Raw genomic sequence first — 20,583 nt, 5'->3', positions numbered from 1 at the left:
ATAGGAAGGTAAATACAAAAAGTGGAACAAAATATTAATCCTGGATTAGCGCTAATCGGCCTTTCAGGAACCGGGCCCTGGATGCTTATTCGAGGAAATGTGGTATGTGGGCTTCGTTGGGACAAGGGGAAAACAGCATGTTTAGTTTTTAACATCACTATAGCAACAGGACCGTTTTCTAACCGGTCTCTATTTTCCCAGTATTTCTCGCATTTTCCAGATGAACGTGGGCAAATTAAAGACAGCCAGCAAAGGGGTGGCAAATTCAACCACAACAATAGAGCATATTCAGTTCAATTAATTTTATCTGACACTCAGGTTCACTCACTTGTACAAACTACACTGAGCTTAGACCTTAGATCATGTAGTATTACACTAACTATATCCATTGCTTACCCATTACATTATGTAATATTACGTACTGTTATCTAATACACTAACTTAACATTAAAATTTCATTCAGGATTTCTAAATACAGGATATAGACTCTATGTAAAGATAGACAGGCCGTTATATTAACTGAGTCATATGCACTCTACAACGAATTTACTATGGACTACAATCAGCGTACATTAATAGTCGTTCATACCGACACTATTTTGGCATGATTTCCATGTTCCTTTCTTTTAGGCAAACAAGACTCAGGGCGGTGATATTTGTGACGAGAAAAGTCGGGGATAATGCTGATCCCCAACTGACTGACTTATTTGAAGTAAACAGCTGGTTTCGTAGCAACCATTTGCGAAGAACGACAAGGAACGATGAGAGGACACGAGAATTGGATCACAATGAGGAGCTATTAGGGTTAAAAGCGATAAAAAAATTAACGATGGTTCCTACTTCTTGCCTTTCTCTCGAGGTGCTCCTGGGAAGTGGTCCTGACATTCACGTATTTTTAGTCGGAAGGCACGGCCAAATAATCCAGACATTGACTGTTGTTGAAACACAACCAGCCTAACACAACGGCCTCTTTCAGATCTGTTCCAAGGTAGCAGTTGTGGAGAATTTTTAGTTTCATGTCCTCCCACCTCCTGACTCTCTACTTCCTCGCGCGATCGCGCGATTTCTTCCTCGCAGTCGTTACCAGTTCTCACTCAGTCGTTACGATGAGTTTGATATTGAGTCAAACATGTTGCAGAGGATCGTCGTTTGCTTGCTGGTAGCGCTTCCTATGAGTTTTACCGGGGAGAAACAAAAAAGGGATAAAAGCAATGAAATTCACGAGAAAGGAGACTCCTTCTTCTCACAAACAGAGGGACCTAATCCACAGACTTGTGAAAAGCATGGAAGATGCGAGGTCAGTGTATCTAGGAATCCCCTTAATTTCATGTTTGCATATGTAAGCTTTAGGTTACCTTTTGGTGCTTATTTCGAATTGATTCAAATTAAACTTGCTAATTTCTTGATGTTTCCTTTTCAACTATAAGCTTCTATAAGCTCAGTAAAGTTAAAAAAATACCGAAACAAGCGTCTGTCTCCAAATTTGCATAGAAACCTCCTTATCACTTCATAAACATGCTTATGCACAGCTGTTATGCAGTTTTCGAAAACTCGCTGTAGTCCTCTGCATGGTATTGGTTTGAGCGAAATTTTCAAGCAGATAAGTGCTTAAAAATATCCTCAGGAGTTAAACTTATCACAGGAAAGTCTATTGTGTCCTCTTTTTTCCGAAATTCGACGTAAATTTAATTTACTAAAAAAGTTCTTGTCCAGCATATTGTGCAGACAGGTGTTTTTGTTGTAAGTCTCCTTAGAAGCCCTAATTTGATCAATTGGGTCTAGGAATTGGTAGAGGAGGCGAAGGAAGTTGAGAACAACCTAGCCTCAAAAAATTTTTGCCCACAGTCGGCCGACAGTTTTTTTGGGGAGCTGTTATTCACTTTTTCATTGACCTTCAGTATTTACTTGCTCTGAGCTTGTCTGTTGCACCTGTGTTATACTCCGGTATTGTTTTTGCTCTATGAGCCCCATTGACATAGGCATTACAGGACTTGACAAGATCTTACACTTAAAAGAAGTTTGTTTGTCACATGCAAACTGAACTTCTGGATTTCACGAATAAAACTTTTTCAGTGAAATATTTAATTCAACCTGTGAAATAGTATGTAACAGTAAGTGCCAAATAATATTATTATAAGTGTCTACTATCTATTTCACGGGTTGATTAGTAAATTCACTCTATTTTTCACTTCAATGAGTTAAACTAAATTTCCTTGTTAACAGAAATAAGAATGTAAATCAATGACAATAGTTTTGTACAAATCATTTTTTGATGTCTGGCTTGCTTATTTTTATCCTTTAAAATCAATATTTTCACTTGCCTTGATTTTTTTTGTTCTATTTTGGGTCAACAACAACCGTCAAATTACTGTTTTTTTAATATGAAAAGCTAGAGGCAACTTTGATTGTAACAAGGGTTAGCACACCATTATTAATGAAGTTATGCCCACTATACCAGTGCTGGAAATTACTGTCGGATGATATAATATATATATGCAATATATTTGGACACAATGTCCAAACACTTGATAGGCCATTTGCATGATGGCGTCATTTTACTACTATGACCAGTATCCTTCAGGGTTTTGCTTTCTTGTGCAAATTAGGACTTTTGTTATTTAAACCTAGAAAAACCAAAAGAATTCTGGGTGTAGTAGTAAAATGACGCCATCATGCAAATGGCCTATTGATTTAGCTCTTGTCTTAGGAGCTATTTCAAAAGCATTAAAAGGTAAAATGCCATGATCAAAAGATAAACTTTCCATTCCAGTAAAAGACTATTTTGAGGAAAATGTCCACATATTCATCTTCCAATCCGGTGAAACAAAGCAGCTCTCTTTGTTAACGAATTACTGGGCTCTACTTTCCATATATAGAAATCAAGTTTATGCAACTGAAAGAACATGCTTTGAAACTGAAATGGCTGACTGTTTCAATGATCTGAAAAATGGAGAAAGCTTTGTAAGACGAACAAGAAAACTTTCTGTGCAGTTTTTTTCCCCAGTTTGAGGAACAACCACAATAGTGCAAACGATGACTGCCTACCTTGGAGGTTGGCTGTGAACCATAAACAATTAATTCATTTGTCTTCTACTGCTGGTCTATTTCGACTATTTCGTTTTTTTTTTCAAAGCTTGAGATTTATGCAAATTGTGTCTGGAATCAAGAGAAATTTGGAGGGAAGATTATAAATTTCTTTTTTTAAAAAAAATAGCAGAATCCCCAATGTGAAGAACAGGTGCTTGAGAGGGGTTATCCAGAATCATTGCTTGGGTTTTCTTGCCTTGTACTTTCAAGAGATTTGATGCAAGCCAGGTTGAAAGCATAACCATATTTACTTGAATTAGGGCCACTCTTGAATAAGTGCTGTGTTTGGGACAAAAATGTAAAGCACCATGGCCCCTTTATAATCAAAATCAAAAGACGTTAATTCTGTTTAATATGGAAAATAACAATATCATAGTTCAAAAAATTCTTTATTTCGTCCGACTTTCAAATAAATGCCACCCTCAAACAAGTGCCACATTTAAGCTGTGTAATTTTCCAAGTACAACCCCCCGGGGGGCTTATATTTGGAGGGGTGATTTAACGGAGGGTTTTTTGCGTTACTGGTTTGTATTTATTTTCGGAATTTTGCGGTATTTGAGTAAATATGTCATGCTAATTAATGACCGACCAGTTTTTGAATATTTCCTTTCAAAATTAAGAATTGAAAGGACAGTCATCTTTTTAAGTAAGAAAAATTATTTCCACCTCTGCTATACCACCAAATGACCATTATTAACTACTTTGTTTCATGGTAGATTTTTTCTTTGCGATTCCTGTTGATAAACTAGGTGTCGATAAAGATCTATAAATTGTTCGCTGTCTACTCATTTTTAGTACAACATTTACCTCAAGGTTAAAAGCAAAATTAATTAATTTATGTATGGTTTTGTTTCACAGAGAAAACACATCAGTCCCTAAAAATTAATAGTGTTTTACGTACATCTTGTCATTCTTTTCCCACCACCAGGAGGTGAAAAGAACACATGAGTGTTGGGGTTATGAAGAAGGTTGTAGGTCACCTGACAAGTGGTTTACAAAGCCTCACTGTGACGACAGTATGACTCATAGATACTTCAAGTCGTGAGTATTTTAATCCTACCTGCATGTCCATCATTGAAACAACAAGCTTGTTTATAATAATTCTGTTTTCTTAGAATTATGGATTGGATTCTGCTTGGGAACTCTGAGTTCTTCTCTCTTATGGTCATGTCTGGCTAAAGAAACTGCACATCCTAATATTATTTTTTGATACATTAGTTTTACTTTTCCGAAATGGTTTCAGTGTTGCTCAAATCTATAGCTATGTGGTAACAAAAAAATAATTATGAGGTCTTCAGTGCATGGTATTTTTGGTTTTACAATTTTTTATGAAAAATTGAGGTGCTCTTAACCTTGAAACATGTGACCACTCTATCTTTTGTATTTTTTTAATGATCCTGTACAAGGCTGCTGCCTAAGAATTTTTTTCTGGGAGCCCTGTGGGTTCCTAAAATAAAAAGTTAGGAGCCCAATTGAAAAAAAATCAGTAACTTTATTAAACGTGTCAAACTTCGACTACACGACAACTTGCACTGATCAGTTGATAGAGAAGGTCAATAAGCTTCAGATTTATCATTTATTCAACTCTAGGGCACAAATAGTATCATAGTAAAGGGTCAACTAACATTTAAGGTCCAATCTCCTTTTGTCCGTACTGGAGGTTTCTTACTTCATTGTATTTCAAAAACAGTCAACCCTGTATCTAAACCTATAGTTTTAATAAGTTCACCAGAATGACCCTATCGATAGTTTCTGTATCTTAAAGTTGACAGTCTCAACCAGATCCTTGAAACTTGATTCACGCTACTCGAAACCAAAGTCTCCCTTTTGACTGGTCACACAACCCTAAGAAGCGTTGCATGACGAGACAAAACTGGAAGAATACGCAAGACTTGAATGAACTGAGTTTCGAAATGCAAACACTGAGTCTTGAGTTTGGAGAAACCAGCCTTTTTTATATTGGCCACTCAAAAGGATGTAAAGAAAAAAAACGATTTATTTCTCAAGAAACATAACAATAACCATTTTTTTGCACGCAAATGTACTGACCAACAGCGTTAGACTTGTCAACAAGTTGAGCTCTCCCAATTTTTTTGCAAGTGCGAAGCGCGAGCAGTAGATTTTTTATGTTTTCTGCAGCAAAAAGCGAGTGAGAGAGTAAAAGCTCGACTTGTTTCTCCTGCAAAAAATCGCACCAGGTAACGTCATTTTGGCGCAAATTATTTGACTCAGTATTTTTGAATCAAGTCTATCTTTTGATATACACAAAATAGTACAAAATAGGGAGGCGTAGATAACGCTGAATAAACAATAAAAGAAACCTCTGAGTGTACTGTTTGTATTCAGAGCAAGATAGAAAATGCTACAAACTTGCAGAAGTAAAATTAGCATACTGTATGTCACATGTAATTTGAAACCTCTTGCTTTTACCATGGATTACGTCTTTTAATCAGTTTTTATTTGATGCAGTAGCAACCAAACATTTCTAACGCTGGAGGAAAAGTCATGATTTTAATATCGAAGTTTTTTCAAAGAGTATTAAATTCATTCGAGGCCGTTTTCCGACGAGAAACTTCAACTGCGCTGGTCGCAGGTGGAAGTCACGGAAGCATATTTCAAGACAAGTGCTTGTTTGTTTACCTTTTAGCGGCGGAAATTATATTTTTTTTGCCTATGGCCGACGACCAAACGTTATCCATTTTTGTTTCAAAAGTGTAGAACGAGCAGGGAGTTTTGTTGTTTGTTCACCATAAGTTAGCCTGAGAATCATAAGTTTGGGTGCCCATTTGGGCTCCCTGTTTGAAATTTATTCTTAATTGTTTTATCGTTGCATTAGTTGACCTGTCTTTGCATTAAAATAATGCTCATTAATGTACATGTAATTCATTGCAGATATGAAGATAAGGTCTACCAGTTCTGGAAAGATGCAGATTTTGGTTATATAAAATCTGTTCAAGATAGTCTGCAGTTTGTATGCAAGCCTAAGGAAAACAAGGTTTAATATCTTACCTTCTAATTGCCCATGCATGTATAGTGACAGCAGGGCTGTCGCTAAGGGCGAGAGGCTGGAGATTTCCCCCGGCTACGATGAGCATGACCCTCGTCTACAGGTACTTTCATAGCAAACAAAAGGAATATAGAACCAGTTTTAAAGAACTTTCCAGCCAGTCAATTCACCACCTACTAACTGCATGTACGTGACAACTTGAAATATTAGTGACAGCCCTGCAAACTGACTGTGATCACTAACTGGCCAAGTACAGTGTGGCGCTTTATTTTGAGGGTTAATTCTTGTGTTTTTATTCACAATCCACAAAACATATTCCTGCAGGGAAGAGCTATAGTCTGCGAAAACAATTACTTTGTCATATTCAAAATAATGTCTAGTTTTATATGAATGATATTTTGGTGGAAGATGTCGATTCTGATACAGAAAGTGATTGCCTGTAGAACCCAGGTGTAATTGGAAAAGGAGGACAAAGGGAGGGTGTTATCCATGTGAACCCTCCTTGATCTCCATTTATTCAGATGATCTACTCCGCCTCATCCAATAATATTATTGTTAGTTATAGCTGTTATCTCACAGACCTCAAATTTTCCTACCTCACTTAATGTGCATTATTAATGCAGCACATAAATATAATCAATACTTATACCTTATTTTTTTAATGCACTTTTTTAGACAATTATGTTAGAACTAAGATATAAATGTTGCTGATTTTCTTCAGGCAGAAAGTTCTTCTCTTGTCTGCTCAAAGCAGTTGACGTATTGTAAAGGCCAAAACCTTTACATGGATTTCAGAAACAGTGAGAAGGAACTTCAAAGGTAACAGTACCAGAGCTGTATAGTTGTGTGTGGCTATTATGTTTTCATGATAATTTAGAGGCCCACTAATTGATAAAGGTAACCATCCATATTGTGTTTTTTACTAACTTAGCAAAGCTGGCTCCAATTTGGTTGATCATAATGCATTCTGTGCTTACTGAGACACCTTATGGACTCTGTCTTAATCATAATGATGATGCATCTCCTGTTTTGGGCCAACTCTCATGGTAGACTTCAGTACTTTTGTACCTTGATTTCACAATTAATTATAGTGTGAAAAAACCTTCATTATGAGGTCTACAGAATAAGAGATTAAAAAATACCATGTTAAGTCCAGCAGAGCCTTGGTATACAGAAAACACCGTGTCAGATTTAAGGGTGAAAATATTCCAGACAATTATTCAATGTGATGAATGTGTTGATAACTGTTTTTTGTTTATAAACTCTGCTTTGCAGATCTAATTCTGATCCATTTAAACCTCAACAAATTGGTGGATTCTGTGAAGTTGATTCTAACACTCTCACTGGAGAGGGCATATACAGAATGGAACTCAGTTCATGGTAACAAGTCGAAACAGAAGTCAATGCAAAATCAAAATCTAGAGTTTGTTTAACTAGACAAATAGGGATTAATTCAGAGGAATAATATGTATCTATGAAAATTAGCAACTGAGACTAATTAAAGTGTACTGGCTTACACTTTTCCAGGTTAAATGAAGTGGAAGACTTTTCACCATTAACGTTTCCAGCAAATCAAAAAGAACATTGTGACATTTTGGTTGAAAAACCAACATTTTTCATGAAGCTTGATGCAGGTATGTTGAGGACATCTAGGTAAAATCAAGTTCACCAACAAATTTTATAGTCATTTGCCATTGATTGTCACAAATATACTGTACATGTCAACACTCATGTATAATCAATCACCTTAAGGAATTACTGCCAAACAAGGTTACATATTTGTTGTTCTCTCTACCAGCCTATTGCTTTTTGTATTAAATCTGCTTTGCTAAATCCATGCTGTCCTGTAAAGTTGTTGTTGTTGTAAGTTTTGCTGGTTCATGATTTGAACCTGAAGACAGAAATGGCTCATTTCAGAGCCATCACTACCTCTAAAGCAATGATCAACAACATAATTTTTGGAGTAATGTTTATTTATTGATTTATTATATAATTTTTTAGTTCTTTTTTTAGCCCCTATCTGAGCATTATTTACACTGATCAGAAGAGACGGTAGATAAGTGGCACCCATGATTTTGCATCAAAAATCTAAGAAATGGTTTCGGCTTATACATGCGTGTAACAGACTACATAACATGTATGCCACTGACAGCTGAATTAGACCAGGTTAACTCAAATGCAAAGACCTGGAAGAGTCTTTTCATAACCAACATGCCCACAAAAATAGTTTTAAATTGTAGTGTCCTGTATCATGGTATGATTAATCCTGGTATGGCTTGAAGGGTTTTTATGAAAGGTTTGTTGCTCAAGCACTGTGTCACGGAATTGTGTGATAATGATTTTCCGCTGTGTAGGATATAGATAATTTATTAGTAAAATCCAACTAGTGGTCTATTATCAATGCCGCGTTCTGATTGGTTGAGCTACTAGTAGCGAAAAGCGCGCACTTTTCGGCGGCAAAAAAGGATTAAAGTCTAGCTTTAACTAGCTAAAATTTTTTATTCTCGATATTTTTGACCAACTAGTTGGATTTTACTAAAACAATTATTCCTCTCGTCCTCATGTCCTCTGAGTCAATAGCCCATTCGGCCTACTGCCTCATGGGCTATTGACTCAGAGCCCATTCGGACTCGAGGAATAATTGTTAAATAATCACTACAGGGCTTGAAAAAAGTCCCATCTGGTACACTGTAGTCCAGGACAAGTAGTTGTTTTTGCTTGGCAATTAACTTTAACTGTAAAGTACACAATGGGCAAGGGTCCAGGCAATTTAAGACATCCAGTAATAGAAAGATCATCGACAAGGGCTAGCAAGAAGTGTAGGCCCTGTGCAAGCAAATTGTGTGAAATGCCTGCCCAAAGGATAAGCTGAAATTCAAGGTTTTTTTCGAGCCCTGCACTAGAAACCGCAAGTATGATGTTGGTTTGATTCCTTTGTTCTTAGTGTTCTTGTTTCCTTACAATTTAGGTTATTACCTACTGACTGTATTTTAAAACCATTTCCTTTTTGTGAAAATAAAAATATAATAATCAGTATGTCACCAGCATGGGACAAAGAAAAGTCTGAGTCCCCAGACCTTTTGGGAGGTCATTGGTTTGAATGCTGTTGGGGACTGAGGCTTTTTCTTTGTCCCATGCTCGTGACATGCTGATTATTTCATTTTCACATTTGTTTCACTGAGCTTAAAATTGACCATCTTTCATTCTTTCACCATTTCCTTTTTTGTTGCAGTCGTAAATATGTACCATCATTTCTGTGACTTTTTCAATCTGTATGCTACACAGCATGTCAATGGATCATTTGACACTGATGTCAATATGGTATTATGGGAAAAGGTCAGAGCAGAGTATGTCATTGTTGGTGTTTCCTATAGCTCACGTTACTGAAATTACTTTTCAAAAATTTTCCAATTAAGGTTTACCCTTATTTGCATCTGTTTGCTGCCTACCACATATATGCAGGTCATGGTTTTAATAATGCTATGTAAAGAAATGTTTTGTGCATTTTTTAGATTAAAATTAGTTGATAAAAAAATTGAACTATTATCAGTTTTTGTATTGTTATTATTAATGGTGAAACTAATAAGTGCGTATCACTTTTAAAATTTATAATGTTGTAACTTGTACTTGTTGTTTTGCCTTTTATTTAAAAACAATGCTAATCTTACTTAATTACTGAATCAAACAAACGAAATATTCTTTTTTAATTCTAATAGACAAGAAAATAGTTACATTGTAGGTAATTACATGTCCATAGTAGTTTTTTAATGTAGCTTAATGTCCACAATTAGGTATTTGCATTCTCTTGTAAAAGACGTTGTAAAAATCAAGCCTTCAAACTGCCTATAAATTATGCCTTGAGTATTTAAAAAAGTAAGAAAATTGGTTAAAACTGACGGTTATAATGCCAAAGAATAACGTTTTTACAAACCTAGAGAAAAAAGTTATTGTATACAGTTAAAGCATTTATTTTTATATGCTTAACTTTAATGAATGCAGTACGAAAGGAGAAGTCTGGGGAATTTTGGAGCCACATGGAAAGCATTCACTTCAAATCCTGTTGTTTATCTTGGCCAAGAATACAAGAACAAACGGGTAAATGAAATAATGTTAAGAAGTTTAGTGCAATATAATAAAGTGAAATTCTGCATTGGTGGTATTTGACTGAAGAGCAGGGGGTGGGGGGGGGGGGGGGTTACTCCCTGTGATGGCCTACAGGGAGGCTCCACCCAAAAGGGGGACACATTTTGAGGCTTCAGGTATATGAAATTCTAGGGATTTAACTAGTTGAACTATAAGAGAGGGTAGGGAGTGTAGGGAAATTTGTCATTGTGGTTGTTGAGAGGGCCTAAAAAGGGCTAACAGGTTCAATTTATATGGCTTAGTGTGGTTTCTTGATATTCAAAAATGGTGCATTTACAGCAATTAAAAGGGATGTAGCATTCTAAACTAGTATGTGAAAGGGGTACATGTACCATTTATCAACAAAAGGCATACAGAAAGGTTACCTTTTCTGTCAATAATGGTATTAAAAAAGGTAAGGGGTTGGGCCTTTAGGCATCCCCCCGGGGTATTTGATGTGGTTTTTAACCTTAATAGCTGCAGCATGTTGTGAGAAAGGGTGTTTAATATATGTATGTTAATGAACTTTTAGAGGGATCAGCATAACCACCACTGTAAACCAATAAACAACATTGAGTCAGACTAACAACAACAACAAGTTTATTCAGTATTACCATTTCTATACATGGTGTTACCGATTAAAATACAATAATGAACAGATAAATTTAAGGAAATACAGACATAATTGAATGGTATAATTAATTATTATTATTATGTTTCTTTCGTCTTTCAAATGCTTGAAAAACGAAATTAGCAGTTAGCCGGCTGATATGCAAAGCAGTGTTGTTGAAAAAGAAAACAGACTTTATCTTGGTTCTTGCAATTTGTAAATGATGTATTTCGTTTGTTGGTTTTAATATTATAAACAGTCTTTCTCAAATCATCCGTCATATAGATCACAGTGAAATAATACGTTCATTTCATTTTCAACTGAATTTAGACTGCAGTGATCACAAATTCGAAGATCTTCAGGAGTTTTGGGAATTGTAAATCTTCCAGTTTCGATTTTTAAGTTATGATTTCTTGCCCTAAATTTGGAGGCGACACATTTATGTTCACCTTTTCTGTGAAATACAGCTATATCTGTTTCAATGTTGGCGAATAATTCTGGGTCAAAATATGGAGTGTCGTGAAGGGGAATCTTGAGGGCGCATAGATAAACATCTTATTCTGAATTAAAAAACGTGTGATTTAGTTTACACCAGATATAATTAGTTAAATGGGTGAATCTGAAAAACTGGATCAGCAAAAAGGTAAAAAAGAAAAATCAAAGAATAACACTAGACGGATCATCTTGGCAAAAAAAGGAAGGAGAGCCAAAATAGAACTGATATATTTTTATATTAATTGTGCCCTATTAATTTTGGTTTGAAACACAGTCTTTTTCACGGGCTGACACTGGGAAATTTTAGAATCTGTAGCAATCTTAACGTATAGTTATTCCAGAATGGTACTGATCAAATCTAATGTTTTCTATGCAGGTATGTTTTAAACAAGCTATCTTTGCTCTTCTTCCTAGAATGGTGTTTGGATTGTACTATAATACTCCTTTGGTGAGTTTTTTTTTAACTTTTCATACCTTTCTTGTAATAGTTAAGTGAAATTTTTGAGCACGAAATTGATACAAATCAAGGAACAAAAATTGCATGTAAAGGTTGCCTTATATTTTATAATGATTTACGCGTTAGCATAAGTGTAGCGTCTGGATCGGGGAGAAATTCGCAGCCATTCTAGACGAGTATCAGAACATCTGAGCTGCTGCAGTAAGAATTGTTGGAGGAAAGTCGTTGTTAATCAGATCACGTATTTTTTTTGGCTGAACCAGAAAGGCTGATCTCTGAACCGGACTTACGAAGAGAAAGTTTTTACTTTTGGTGGAATGAAAGTGTTGTGCTATGTTTTTGTTCCTTTCAGATTAATGGTTGCTCTAAAAGTGGCCTATTTAAAGCTTTCTCAGAACATCTCATGAACAGGCTTGGAATCATGCAAGAAAAGAACTTACAGGTGAATTGGGATCAAAATTAATTGCTGACAATTTACTCGCTTAAAAGTTGTGTGAGCACCCAAACTTTAAACGTTTTTTACTTACAACTCAAACTGATAGTAGCTTGTCAGTGTCATCTTTGGTAAGGTGCAGTGGAACCTCTTTTCAGGGGACACCCTCAGGACCGAGGCTAGCCTGGGACCAGGCTCTGCAGTGTGTGTGGCGAGGGGGGGGGAGGGAAAGGCAAAAAAAAAAAGGGTCAAATAGGAAAAATATCGGGGAGCGAAGCGAGCCAAGCGGTGGCTCGGCTCGCTTCGCTAGCCGATTTTTTATTTCGCCCACAGCGATTTTTTTTCTCCTTTTTTCCCCCGTAGTGCAGAGCCTGGTCCCAGGCAAGACCGAGGCAAGCTGATCGAGGTTGGGCTGGGGTTTGTTAATAGTTAACCAACGAAGACAATAGAAAAAAGAAATCATTATTATCTTTTATTATATACATACTGAGAAATACTCACCAAAAAGCTATGTCGTAAATTTTCGTACGCAAATTAGTTCTAGCCAATCAGAGGAGCGAACGATGGTTTTCACACGTGAAAAAAAATGATACGTCCAATCAGAATCGCGAACGATGTTTTTTCACGTGTGAGAAAAATGATACGTCCAATCAGAAGGCACAGAGGTGTGTGGGTTTCGCGCCAAAATTGCCGCCTTTTATTGCAGCTTGCAGCGCCGCTTCGCACACATTCAACGAGAGAAGTTTTACTCAAAGAGTTTTTCTCGCTAAAAAAGTGATAAACATTTCGGAAATGGAGTGGGAATAGTTTCGTTTGTTTCACTGTCGATAAAGAAAACGGTAGAGAGCTCGTGAAACAACAGCGGAAAGGGATAAACAGAACGAGACGTAAGCTTTTGTTGTGCTTTTTGTCGGAGCTACTTTGCCTTTCATTTAAGCTTAAGTTTATATTGAAACTGGCCATTTTACTTAAATTCACTCATTTTCAATTGTGCATTGAGAACAAACAGTTGAGATTACTTATGGTTCTTGGATTACCTCATATCCTCACCGTCATTTATGTTTTTAACGAACGTTTTTACTAAAAAGCTGATACTTCGTTTTCGTTGTCATTTTGCGGTAAGTGTGTAGCGGCAAATTTTAGCATTTTTGAAAGATTTAAAATAAAAAAGCCGCCAAAATGATGATGTCTCAGTATGTATATAATAAACACAATACCACATGGAAAGTGCTTTGTACGGTATTTACGCACTCGTTATTTTTGTATCAGAAATCTTACTCGTTCCCTGCGCTCACTCGTTCAATTTCTGATACGTCAACAACTCGTGCGTAAATACCGTACGCCAGCACTTTCCATGAAGTATTCTCTATATATGTGCGATATTATAATGTTGAATTCACACAAGTGCAGTACATCGATTAAGTGACATTGTTCAGTTTTTGAAAGTTGTCATCATTGTTATTAGTGTACGCTTTAAGTTATCAACCTTCTTTGGGGACAGTCATGTTTTGAGTGCTAAGATGACCCCTGAATGGAGGTCATACTCAGGCTTTGGGCCTTAGAATAGAGATTTCAATTCAACAGAGTAGAGGTAACAGAGACAAAGATTATGTGGAGGCTTTTCCCGGAACAAATTTTGTGTCCCCTGCATGGAGGTGTCCCAAAGGAGGGGTTCCACTGTAACTTCTTTATGCCCTGAGACACTGAAGAAGTTTATTTTAACTGTGGCTGATGATCCTTCATATCTACTGCGCGCTAATTTGCTCTGGTCTTTACTAATTGGTGTGTCCAGCCCAATCTCATTCTCTCGTGCTGTATTCTAGAATACTTCTTCGTTTCCCGTTATGTATTGCTTAACTATTATGGTAGAACATGCAATAAAGGGGCTCTTTCCATTATTTGGCCAGGAGTGTCGTATGACTTAGTAGGGAGCTTTAGCATCGACAACGGCGACGGCAGAGAGTACGACACTTTTAAAATGAATTTGCGGTTTTTAAACTTTGTCGCGTCCAATTCAACCTCGTTCCCAGGGTGCTCTTCTACCCGTCTCTACGTAGCGAGAGGGAGCCTGGGAACCAGGTTGATTCCAATCCACTGAAAATGTCAATTGTAGGCGAATTTCCTGGGAGTTGATTTCTTGGGAACCACACTCAAGTTTAGAAAGAGAAAGGAAAATTCGTCGTAGCTTGTTTACGTCCTCCACAAAACGTGAAATTAGGCATTTTCAAGTGGTAGTCGTACAGTAACGACAATGAAATGTAAGTAAGTAAGTAATCGGGTTAATAACAGGGTTTCCACATTGCGACTCTTCATCTGCTACTTATAACTAAGAAATAAAAAAATATGTATCAAAATGTACAAAAATCAGTGAAAAATGCACATGCAAAGTTCTTGTTTTGCTTGTTAAACCCATCTTTTTTTTAAGTTCTCGTTTCCGTCGCCGTCGTCGTTGCTTTTTCCACAACAGAGTCGTAGCTATAAGTATCAGTGTGTAAGTACGAGAGCTAAACCTGGCATCGTTACTGTAAAATATCAATGTTATTAATAAGTTATGTGACAGAACATATTTATAATTTTGTATAGGACCTACAATTCAGTCATCTGAGGCAAAAGGTGCAATAAACCAGTGATTTGATTTGTCTCCAACAGAAGTGTAGTGGTGACATCATGTTATTGGTGGTCATGTGACCAGTATTTTAGTGATAACCACTGTGGATTTGTCAAGGGTTATTAACCCCAAGCTCTCAACTTAAAGGAGTGTTTTTTTTTTTTCAGAACAGCAGTGAACCAATCCGCATAACTTTACTGTCTAGAGGAACAAAGTTTAGAAAAATATTAAATGAAGACGAGGTGATAATTTACTAACGTAACGATTACAAGTCATTGTACGGTGAATGCGTTTTTGATGTATTTGTAACTTTTTTTGTTACAACTTTCGTATCGTAAGTCTCTTAAAATCACTCTGCGGTTGCGAATATTGCAGATTTGATCCTTTTTACTGATCGTGTCTTCGTGAAGTTTCCAGACCTGTTTATCGGAGAATTGGGCTAATCGGTTATACAGTATTACTCCCCACCAACATTCCAGTTTCCAAGCGAAAAGCCCTGAGGAAGAGGTTGATGTCCTACACGTGATGGGGTGAAGGGAGGGGCAAAAAAGGCCGGTTATTATCTCTTTTAAGATGTGCTGGAAAATTCCGGTTGCTAAACGACAAAACAGTTGTCGAGCGTTTAACTCTTGTAAAAACCTCAACTTAGAGATGAAAAAAAATGCATATCTGGTATTATTAGTGTGTCTTTGGTCCCCACAAGCCACCTTGGACTTCCCCTCCCACCTCCTTCCCAACACACAGACTCACGCCATCTCATCTCCCTCTGAAAAAAACTTAAATTGTTTTATTTTACACTTAAATAATTTGCCTTTTTCTGTTGCAGATTATTGAGGCCTTGAAGACATATCCTGAAGTCAGACTAACTGTTGCACATTATTCCTGGTACTGCTTTGATTTTATCAATTCACGATTTACGTGATATTTCTTTGTGTCAAATGTTCAAAATATTGAGTTGTGAACACTGTTCTAAACCTGAAATTATGTGAAAGTTAATCATGTGAGATTCAGGACACGAGGGCTGGGTATGTTGCTTTTTTCATCTTATGATTTTAAATTGTACTTTTCAGGGATGTGCCTTTTCTTGATCAAGTTAAAGTGAGTATTGTTTATTAACCACATCATGTGTTTAACTGAATTTACTTAAATAAAAGTCAAATCAACAAAGTTAAATAGCTCTCATCTCCTTTTTTTTTGTTTCTTTATAGCATAAATTTCCTAGTTTCCTTACTTTTTCATAATTTGAGCGGTGGAAAAGCGGGGATATTGCTGGGTGATGCCAGATAAGAGAAAAAAAAATATACAGTTTGAAAAAGTTAACTTTAAAAACATAACTGTAGCGCAAACAATTCAGGTTGTCGTTTCTCTGTTGGTAGGCATTTTGGTTTGAACAGTCTGGTACATGAAAAAAAAAAACTTCAGGAAGACATAGCGGGAAAATTTGCCGCACCTGTACCAATGTCGTCGACTTTACTACGAATCGTAAATTGACGACGTGACGTTTAACGTGATCCAACGGCACCATCGAATGGACGTCTTAGAACTTTCTTTAAAACTGTGTGTCGACAACTAATTTGTATTTTTTCCAAAATCGTGTCAGTAAGGTTGAACCCCGATGTATCGAGCTCTTGGACAACGACCATGATATGCTTCGACTCAACTACATTGTCTGTCATGATAAAATGTGTTGAAAAGTGCTCCATTGCATGGTCCCTCGTCACGACGGCAGTGAAAGCTTCCAATTACAATTTCGATCTCGCTCGTTGTCTGTTAAATGTGGGTGAACTTTCCTGGAGTTCGGTTCTTGGGGATCGCACCCAAGTTTAGAAAGAGATGGAATAATTCGTCGTTATGTGTTTTAACATCCTCCATCATACTTTGTAATAATAATAATAATAATAATAATAATAATAATAATAATAATAATAATAATAATGAACTTTATTTAAGTCTCATGTCTTATAGCTCAGGTACAGTGCCTAACTAATTGCGGAGACTTTGTATCAGAAAATTTCGCGTCGTAATTTTGTATTGCCGACAAATACGGTACAAAAAAGTGTAATGCTCGGGCAGAATGGTTTTTCTCATTTAACTTATTGCTTTTTTGACGTTTTCTTTACCCTCGCATGTCTTGGTGGTTGTTAAAGCTCCCTATCTCGTTTATATCGAAGTTATGGCACTTTTAAGTGGTTTATTTGCGGAGGAATAGTAACTAAATAAAGTAAAAATCTGAAATGGATACTTTTTGTTCGTTTTCAGAATAGTCACAATACAGATATATTTATTGGGATGCATGGAGCTGGTTTAACGCATACGCTGTTTCTTCCTGACTGGGCCCTTTTATTTGAATTGTAAGTCATTGGGTTCTACTCAAGAACGACAAGAAGCCTTCATGTCTGCGTGTACACTTTAGTACTGTAAACAATAGGTAACAAAATAATTATTGGAAGCTGCAAGATGCCGGGTGGTTTTTCTTTTCTGGCTACTGAATGGTTGTGATCGAAGGTCAGGTAGTGATCCATAGAATGTGTTGTGGGATCAAATCGTTAATAGGACTCTGTTTGTTTCTTAGGTACAATTGTGGTGATACAAATTGTTATCGGGATTTAGCAAGACTCAGGTGATGACATATGTTGGTATAGGATTTATTTTTCAGCGTCTTTCCTTTAAAAGTATACCTAAGAGTTGATCAGTTTTCGCCGGATTAATTGTCAAAAACCGCTATGTAAGGGCCCAGTTTCTGACAAATTTAGTAGCAAGTAATGGCTCGGTCAATCCCAAGTGGCCCGAATTCCTATTTGTCTTCTTTGGACTACTGTCCCTCATTTGGCCAGCCTCACGGTATTTTAATCATGCAAATGCCCTACCCGGAGTATAAAACCAAAGTGTTTCATGATGAAATGCAAAAAAAGAAACCGCTGTTTTGAAATTCTCTTTGTGCCTAGGCTACAATCCAGCGACGATCGTTTAACGTACCTGTGAATTAAGGTTTTTTCCAGGAGTCTTTTTATGTCTTCAGGGGTTTGATTTTTCCCTTCTCTAGAGCCTTCTTTCAGGGTAGTTTGGCCTGTTTATTAGGGAGTTTTTAAAGTAGCGACGTTTTTGAGCGACGCACGTCGACTGGAAGTGGACTTGTTTTCACTCTTGAGCCGCGATTTTGAAAATATTTTTGGACAAATCGTCTCCATAAGAGCAAATACACTTAGCATTATAGATTTGGTAGCGTCAAGGCATGTAAAAAGAGAAAAAGGTTAACTTCCGATTGACGTGCGTCGCTTACCCCTGTTATTTACTGCCGAAGGGGATGTTATGTTTTTTACTCATTGTCGTCATTGCTTATCTGGATTTTTAGGGGAGTTTCGTACGTAACTTGGGAAAACCAGGACAAGGTCTTTGAGAAAACCGAGGTAGGTGAACTAAAGCAAAACGGATGCGACGGTCACGGATATTTTTGTGACTTTGCACTTTTCCCCTCTTTTTCAGGAGCTTCACCCGCAGTACAGTGATCATCCGAAGTTCAGGAACTACGCGTTCGACGTGCGTGAATTTATGCGACTTGTTGAACAAGCAGTCTTCAAAGTCAAGCGTTCTCTCGAAGACTACAGAAAACAGTACAATATTTGATGACAGATTTGCACTAATTAGGTTTTTTGACAATTGCTGACCGAAGAGGACTTGGAAAAGTCTTTTTTTCTCAAAATCGGTCAAGATGGTTGTTACCACCTTTATTTATGTACATGTAGCATTGTAACGTTATTTATGTCATCCATTTCATCTCCTGCTTCAGTGAGTTCACTCTTGCCTATTTTAGGTTTTGCCCATTAAAACACACACACACACGCACATACGTTTTCCCCATTAACTTTAAAAGCTTACCGGATGAACATTTATAAAGAATGAAGTAAGAAAACCGTAAATCCTTTATCTAGCCCCCCCCTGGAGGTCTTATTTATTTCAAACACTTTTGGGGTGAGGTTGCTTATTCAGTCCAGCGAAGATGGTGGTATTAATTCTCCATGAAGAACTACAATGTACTCAAGTACAAGAAGTTGGAGGTCTTTCAGTAAAGGATCAAAAACAAATCCGAATTTCCAACACGTGAATAAACCATCCCGGATCAGTTTTACAGTCTATCATTTATCAGTGAAGAATGATAATGGGGAGGGGGGCGTTTATTAACTTTCTTCCCCTGAAAAGGGGGGCTTATTAGAGAGAAGGTGGGGGGTGGGGGATTATTTGAGAGAGAGGGAGCTTATTTGAGAGAGGGGGCTTAATACAGGATTTACGGTATATCGATGTATTGATGATTTCTTTTCTTCTTAATGAATACTTTACATTGTAATTTTAAGGTCACTTTTACTTATATTTGTGTGATAGTTATTTGACTTATTTACTCTTTTATGGCACATTCAATAAATTTTGTAACCTTTTCGCTACTGCTGTTTAATATCACTTGGCTTTAGTCGCGCTTGCTGATTGTGGAATGAACTATGATTTCGAGTTTGCTCTTAATCCAACAGGTGCTTTTATTATTATTTTTAATCTGGTAAATTTTGGTGTTATTTTGCTCGTGGAAAAAGAAAAATATCCTCTTAAGACTTGCTCAACGGATGAACTTGTGATTTTGAAAATGAGATCATCGTTCGTTTACTGGTCGCATCTGACTTTTTTTGCGGACACACCATTTCACTCCCTAAGTTCTTTTCTTCATCCTTCTTGTCAAATGGTTTCTGCGCGGATTTTTCAACTCCCCCAAACGAAAACTGAGCAACGGCCGAAGACAATTCGACTGCACTTACGGGATGCACCAGGGCAGCCGAAATAATGCCAAATTCCTTCGGTACTTCGTTTGCTTTTACCTTCTGTTCAATGGGCTCAAGGCTGTAGAGATGTGACTTTAGTGCTGGAATCGACGTAATCGCGAAACCATTTCTTCGTTTTCCATGATATTTTCTTCTCAGCAAAGTTTCATTACTTCCTCGGTTCTTTCCTCCACTGTCTTCTTTAACGGCAATCATGTTTCCGCTTTTACGGGGTTTGGTTGGCTCCTCTTTAAAGTCACTTTTTCCAAAGGGATCCTTGAAGAACTGTTTGATTGCAGCACGAAACCGTCTGGTCCGGTAATAGAAGATAAACGGGTTCACTGCACTTGAAAAGAAAGTAGCGTACCATGCGATGAATGCGAACCAAGAGTCGGTCTGGCTAACATCCTGTTGACCCAGTATGGCGTAGGTGACCGCTGGAACGTAGGACATAAAATATGCAGCTATAGTTATAGCGATTGTCTTGGACGCGTTGATGTCGTTTCGTAGTCGAGCTTGGGCTCCAAGCGCAGATAGGTCCATCTTTGCTCTCTGTGAAAGAAAGGGGTAGACACACTGATAAACCAATAGTGCTGGAAATTGTCAGCATATAAGATAAGGATGAACAATTTTTCCGCGAAAAGTCAACGGAAATGGACGACAAAAACTGTTATTGTAAGAAAAAAAAATCGACAACAATTTTCCATGGTCTGTACTCATATCGACCATAGAAATGACGTCAAAATGTTCAAAACTTTAAAATGAAACCACGAGCCGCACGAGAGTGGTTCCAATGAGTTTTGAACATTTTGAAGTCATTTCTATGGTCAATAAGAGTTCAGACGATGGAAAATTGTCGTCGAATGTGTTAAGCAACACTGATCGAGAATTCTAGGTCCGAAACAGGAAGTCTTTCGGCTTTTTAGTACGTCGGAAGGCATCAAGAGGTATAGATTTAAACA

General features: G+C 37.2%; 1 protein-coding gene across 2 annotated transcripts; it reads left to right on the top strand.

The window, feature by feature from the left end:
• Positions 1-1,130: 1,130 nt before the first annotated feature.
• LOC140938557 (EGF domain-specific O-linked N-acetylglucosamine transferase-like) lies at positions 1,131-19,257 on the top strand. 2 transcript variants are annotated; one of them, XM_073388046.1, is made up of 17 exons: positions 1,131-1,297; positions 4,016-4,128; positions 5,980-6,082; positions 6,816-6,913; positions 7,370-7,474; positions 7,622-7,728; positions 9,327-9,430; positions 10,094-10,189; positions 11,698-11,769; positions 12,131-12,220; positions 14,987-15,061; positions 15,646-15,704; positions 15,890-15,917; positions 17,079-17,170; positions 17,392-17,439; positions 18,172-18,226; positions 18,303-19,257. In XM_073388046.1, the coding sequence occupies exons 1-17, from the start codon at positions 1,172-1,174 to the stop codon at positions 18,441-18,443; spliced, it is 1,512 nt and encodes a 503-aa protein (XP_073244147.1). In that variant the 5' UTR covers positions 1,131-1,171; the 3' UTR covers positions 18,444-19,257. The 2 variants fall into 2 exon arrangements, with proteins under 2 accessions (XP_073244147.1, XP_073244148.1); XM_073388047.1 differs by lacking the exon at positions 4,016-4,128 and having other exon boundaries at positions 1,160-1,297.
• The last annotated feature ends 1,326 nt before the right edge of the window (positions 19,258-20,583 follow it).

Source organism: Porites lutea, chromosome 5 (assembly GCF_958299795.1).
Source record: "Porites lutea chromosome 5, jaPorLute2.1, whole genome shotgun sequence".
In the NCBI taxonomy this organism is placed as follows: domain Eukaryota; kingdom Metazoa; phylum Cnidaria; class Anthozoa; order Scleractinia; family Poritidae; genus Porites; species Porites lutea.
The sequence above is the reverse complement of the archived record's forward strand: the minus strand, read 5'-3'. Positions and strand labels throughout refer to the sequence as shown.

What these genes read in the sequence shown, in the direction of transcription:
- LOC140938557 (XM_073388046.1), top strand. Translation starts at nt 1,172, where the DNA reads ATGAGTTTTACCGGGGAGAAACAAAAAAGGGATAAAAGCAATGAAATT. An exon ending in AAGAATACAAGAACAAACGG is followed by an intron (nt 10,190 to 11,697) that starts GTAAATGAAATA and finishes TTTTCTATGCAG; the next exon opens with GTATGTTTTAAACAAGCTAT. An exon ending in CGGGATTTAGCAAGACTCAG is followed by an intron (nt 17,440 to 18,171) that starts GTGATGACATAT and finishes CTGGATTTTTAG; the next exon opens with GGGAGTTTCGTACGTAACTT.